Raw genomic sequence first — 6,116 nt, forward strand, 5'->3', positions numbered from 1 at the left:
GATGGTAAGACCCTATTGCTGAAGGCACTACATACATGAGCTGTAGAACAAACAAGCAGAAATCAAGCCAATGCTGTCTTCAGAGCCTCATATCTACTGGATAGCATTTATAGTGCTGGAAGGTACATTTATAAGTGCTGCTACCAGAAGGAAATATTAATCATCAACCTTACCCAGCTGTCAATCCTGTGAACTGCAATAGCAACTAGCCTGGCAAGATAGGCCTACAGGTACAATAGTGGCATAATTTTACAAGAGTAGACCACCATTCTTTAACTGCATTTAAGATTTGCTTCCTAGGATGGAGCCCATACCTGACATATATATCAAGCTTAAGAACATGAGGCTAGATAGGTCACAGGACCTAATACTACTTTTCTACTAAATAGAATATCAAACTGATTGCTAGTGACTTATTGTTATACCTATAGGTTAATGCATCTCTCAACTCTCACCAGAGAAATTTCCTTATACAACAGACTGTGGTTAACAAAGAAACCTACAACTGGTCAATATGCAGAGAACAAGAGGCTGCAGAGCGCTTATCCCCGAATAGACACCTGTATTCTATTAAATAGCTATCATATTGAACTGACCCCTAATGACTTATTGCTATACCCATAGATGAATGCATCTCTTAACTCTCACCAGAGAAGTTTCCTTATACAACAGACTGTGGTTAACAAAGAAACCTACAACTGGTCAATGTGCAGAGAACAAGAGGCTGCAGAGCGCTTATCCCTGAATAGACACCTGTATCAAACTTCTGTCTCCCAAGGCTCAGGGATCATTGTAGAAGAGGGGGCTGAAAGATTGTAAGAGCCAGAAGTGGTGGATGACCACAAGGAAACAGAGTCTTCCAGGCAGCTGGTCAGTTACTCATATGAATTCACAGCAATGGTGATGGCATGCACAAGTCCTATGCAAGCTCAAACCAAACAAAATTTCAGTGTGGACATGGGGAAGCAGGTAAGAAACCCCAACTCTACCTGAGGAACTATTAGCAATTGATGTGTGCTGTGAGAGGGAGAGACCATCTTTTTCAAGGATGGGACTCTTGGTAGGTGAACAGCCTCCAGTGTATGGACCCACATTAAGTGGGGATGTTTGGATAGGGCAGGGGATCTAAATACCATCAAACTATATTGTACGAAAGTTGCAGATTCAATTAAAAAATTAAAAATAAAGAAATAAATAAAAATTTAAAGGTCTTAGTCTATTTAATTGGTGCTTCACCATACAGTATTTGTTCTTAATTTGATTTCAATGTACAATGCGTGACCCCTCAGAGTGTGAATTCTATGACTATGCATATTAAGTAAAGGTCTATGAAGCAACTTGATATGTGCTGTTTTGGATATGGCTTGAATGTGTCCCCCACAGTGTCATGTGCAAGCTTGTCATGTCCATAAAGCTCAGCATTTGGGAGGCAGATGGAGGAAAATCAGGAGTTCAAGGGCAGCCTGGGATGCACAAGACCCTGTCTCAAGAAAAAAATTTCACATGTTGGAAGCTTGGTCTTAAGTGGGGGGATTTTTGATGGGCCTCCTGGAAGGTAATTAGGACACTAGGACACTGCTTTCAGAGATTAATTCAGTTCTCTGAAGAAGGAGCAAGCCTGACCACTGGACGTCTGGCTTCCTGTCTAATCATGTGATTCCTTTTACAAGCCCTTCTACCACTGCCATGCCATCTTTGATGTGGCTTTCATCACAGGACACTTGGATGACATGCTTCTTTTTCCTCTGCTTCCATCCACCGCCAACACTACTCAATTTCCTTGGGTGTTTTCTCCTCAGTCCCTCCTCCACCTGTGCATGCTGAAGGGCCCCTTTTGCTATTTATTTAGCATCTCCATTTAAAAGTCTAACTTCAAACTTAACATGTTTAAAACTAAACTGAACTAAAAACTCCAGTGTGCTTTTCAAAACGTTAGTCTTCCTCTTTCCACAGAGAAACGTATCATTGCTCAGGCCAAAAATCTTGACCGTGTTCTTTGACTATAACTACCAAATTAATAGAACTCACTCACACTATGCATGGGTGGAGGCACACAGCTATAAACCCTGCACTTAGGAGGCAGAAACAAGAAGAGGGATGCTGTGAGTTCAAAGTCAGCCAGGGGTACAGAGCAAACCTGTCTCAACAAAACAAAACAAAAAATCTCAGCCATAGTTGTACAATTCATTAATAACTTCTGATGGCTCACACCCCCCCAATCTCTTTCCCACCACTTCTCAAACTACTTTCACCTCAAATAGTAAAACAATCTAACTGGTTTTCAGCTTCTATCCTTTCCCCTTACATAGTTCATGTAACCTGGCAGCCACAGTGATATGAATTTTTAAACTTTTCTTTATTGTATTTGTTTATGCACACGTGCACGCATGTGTGCACCCACATCCACAACCAGGAGCAGAAGTCAGAGGACAACTTGTCGGAGTTTGTTCTTTCATCCCACCACGTGGCCCTCAGGTCATCAGGCTTAGCTGCAAATACCTTTACCAGCTGAGCCATCTCACTGGCCAACAGTGACCCTTTTAAAGGGAACATCAGATGATACAACTATTCTGCTGAAAAATATTCCAAAGTGTCCCCACTTCAAAGTAAAAGCCTAATCGATGTCTTTGAGGCCTTGTAAACTCAAGCCTAACCTTTCCCTATGATCTTGCCTACTCTAGTCACACTGGCCTCCTGGCTGTTACCTACATAAACTAGCGACTATTCTACTCCAGGGTCTCCGTGCTTGCCATTTGTTCTGCCTACAACAGAACTGTGGTTGCTGTTCCCCTAGACAATCCATATAGCTATACATCCTTCAGAGTTGTGCTCAAACGTCACCTTCTCCATGCGGCCTTTCCCAATCATCTTGGTTAAAATCAAGGGCTGGGGATGTGATGGAGCACAGGCGCACGCAGGCCCTGGGTCTAATCCCAGCATCAACATAACCACTTCTAACATTCCTCTGCTCCTATTTCTCTACTTCATTTTTCCTCCTATCTCATTACTAACTGGTAAAGGAGCTGGACCTGTTGTGGAAAGCCTAGGATGTCAGCTACTAGGCACACTGAGGCAGGAGGATACCAAGTTCAAGGACTGTCTGTAATACAAAGCAGGTTCCAGACCACTACAGGCAACTTAATGAGGTCCTGTCTCAAAATTAAAAAGTTTTAAAGGGCTGGAAATGTAGTTCAGTTCTTGTAGATGTAAGACTCTATGTTCAATCTCCAGTACTGGGCGGGGGTGGTGGTGGCGACCCTGCTGTACCTTTGTTATTTGTTTACAGTAGAATGTAAGTTTCATTGCAGCAGTGACTTTTGACTGTTTTGATTACAGTTGTTCTTGCACCTACCAGTCTATACAGAGCCTTTCAAAAACTGTCCGTTGAATGACTGAATGATACTGAAATCTTACCAGACAAAACGCATTATTACCTCAGCACTACAAATATAGTGAGCAAAAAGAACAATTACACACACTACACAAGAACAAAAACAAAAACCTCCCCACAATTTGTGTCTTAAAGTGCATTAAAGGGGGGCTGGAGAGATGGCTCAATTCTCTTCCAGAAGACCTGAATTTGGTTCCCAGCATACCACATAGGGTGACTCACAACTCACTGAAAATCCAGCTCTGGGAGATCCAATACCCTTTACTGGTCTCTGAGGGCACCTACACTCATGTGCATATACACATATACACACAATTTTAAAATGGAATCCTTTTGAAAAATTCATTAAAGGGTCTATAAGATGGCTGAGCACAAACTGACTCTGCAAAACTGTCCTCTGACTCCCCCCCCACACACGAGAATTAACAAAATGCATTAAAACATTTGTGTTTTTAATTTCTATAAACTCTGCAGCTATTTCTTCCTTGGATATCGCTTTCTTCCATTATCTACTTGGTTCTCCAGACCTCTCCCCCTTTGTTACTGCTGTTCTCAAACTCACACTAATCCTCCTGCCTCAGCCTCCCAAGTACTGGGATTACAAGCATGAGTAATTACAACCCAGCTGCTACAGAAAAATAAGAAAAAGTAAAGAAAATATATAAAATTTTAATCACACTAAAATAAAAAGTTTTGTTGTAGTTTGGCTAAGCTATCTGCACTATAATTGAACAGGACCAGGTCACAGTTTTTTAAAGATGTTGTTTTAGTGTTAGAAGGAAAAAGCTTTTTTCTTCATCAGTCACCTTGCACACAAGGCCTCTAAGAAATCCTGGTGTCACAAATGTTTAGGTTGTTTAGGAAAGAACGGATCCTAGAAAACAAGATAGTTCTTTTCCCAGCCCAAGGGAAATCTCTCTCCAAAAATCACTCTGCAGATTTTTTTTCTAACTTCATATCTATAACAAAGCTATTCTTTTTTTTCTTTTTAAAATTATGTACTTGTGACTGAAGAGATGGCTCAGCTGTTAAGAGCACTGACTGCTCTTGCAGGGGACCTGGGTTCAGTTCCCAGCACCTACATGGTGATTAACAACAGACCGTAACTCCAATTCCTGGGGGACGCCCTCTTCTGACCTCCACGGGCATTGCATACACAGCTGCACTTACACACATGCAATACATGCATAAACAATAACTAAAAACATTTAAACATTTCGTACTTATTTTTATTTTATATGTAAGAGTGTTTTGCCTGCGTATATGTAAGCGCACCATGTACCTATAAACTCATGGAGCCCTGGGCATTAGAGCCACTGGAATGGGAATTACTAGTGGTTGTGAGCTACAACCGCCCATGTGGGTGCTGGGAACATAACCCTAGTCCTCTGGCAAGAGCAGCCAGTGCTCTTAACTGCGGAGCTCTCTCTCCAGCCCCAATCATGTGCATGAAATCTTAGTTGACGAAACATGATTATATAATTACACGTACAGTAAGAACTTGGTACTCCATTATTCCCCACCCCCCAAATTTTTAAGTAAAAGAAGACTTAGTCTTTGCTGCAGACGTTCGGGTTGGAAGCTGACTTCCTAAAAGGTGCTGAGCTAAGACGTGGGATGCTGGGTGCTGCGTGCTCAAGGCGGCACAGTTTTGTTTACTATTGCTCCCCTTGCTCCCGTCAAAGAGAGCACCCACACTGCTGCAATCGATGCGGGATGCTACGTTTCCCAGACGCTGCTCTGCGGGCTGTCTGGCACTCACACAGATAAAGTTCAGGCGACCGACGTCACTTGAGTCACCCATTACAAATCACGACTCCGACCCCACGGAGGGAAGCAGGGCGAAGGCAGTCATTTCCCGGCCTGCTCTGCACACGGCGCGCTCCCCGCCCCCCACCGCCGGGTGCCCAACTCGGCCCGCACTGCGCCAGCCGCGGTCCCGGGGGGCCTGTCCTGGGGTGCAACCACGCGGGCCTGTCCTGGGGTGCAACCACGCGGGCGGGCCCCGAGCGCCCAGGACCGCGCAGCTCGCCGACCGCGCGCATCCCAGCCTTCCCGAGCCTGCTCCCGGTCCTTGCAGGGCCCCGGGGGGACGGGGGGAGGGTCGCCGCGCGGTCCGGTCGAGTCCCGCTGCCCGCTGCCACCCACCGCCGCCGCCGCGCCGTCCGCCCCGGGTCCAGACTGCGGCCCGTTACGCGCACCCAGCGGGCGCAGCCGCACGCGGAGCGAACAATGTCACCCCAGCCCGCCCGCCGCAGCCCACTTTGTCCCGAGCCCGCCCGCCCTGCAGCCCGGCCTTACCCGCCAGCTCGTCGGGCTCCAGCCCGCTGTCCGCGTCGATCCCGCACAGCACGAAGTAGTGCGCGAAGCGGCAGGCGGCCGGGGACGACCCCGAGGCCGAGCCCGGCGCCGCGCCGCTGCAGCTCATCCCGCCGCGCTGCCGAGGCGGCGGAGCCGGGGCTCGCTGAGGGGAATCGAGGAGAATGGCCGAGGGGACGCGGCTAGGAGACGCACGGAGAATCGCTGAGGAGAACGGCCGAGGGGACGCGGTGAGGAGACGCCGCGCCGCTCGGACTGCGTTCTCCGCGCCGGCCCTAGGGCAGCCCGGGTGCACCCATGGCCGTGCAGCCGCCGCACCCTGGCTCCTCGCTTGGCGCGGGCGCCGGGAAAGCGGCCTCGGGCTCGCGCGGGCGGGCGGGATCCCGGCGCGGCGGGGGAGGGGCGC

General features: G+C 47.5%; 1 protein-coding gene across 2 annotated transcripts in view; it reads right to left on the reverse strand.

Moving 5' to 3' along the window:
- Positions 1-6,089, reverse strand: part of Dennd5b (DENN domain containing 5B) — a 173,453-nt gene extending 167,364 nt beyond the window's left edge. For both annotated transcript variants that reach the window (XM_008826984.3, XM_029560428.1), the window contains exon 1: positions 5,693-6,089. In XM_008826984.3, coding sequence (XP_008825206.1) covers positions 5,693-5,819 — 127 coding nt within the window. In that variant the 5' untranslated portion in view covers positions 5,820-6,089. The remainder of the gene's footprint in view (positions 1-5,692) is intronic.
- Positions 6,090-6,116: the final 27 nt, after the last annotated feature.

The sequence above is a fragment of the Nannospalax galili genome, unplaced genomic scaffold, assembly GCF_000622305.1.
Source record: "Nannospalax galili isolate Female #2095 unplaced genomic scaffold, S.galili_v1.0 scaffold710, whole genome shotgun sequence".
NCBI lineage: Eukaryota > Metazoa > Chordata > Mammalia > Rodentia > Spalacidae > Nannospalax > Nannospalax galili.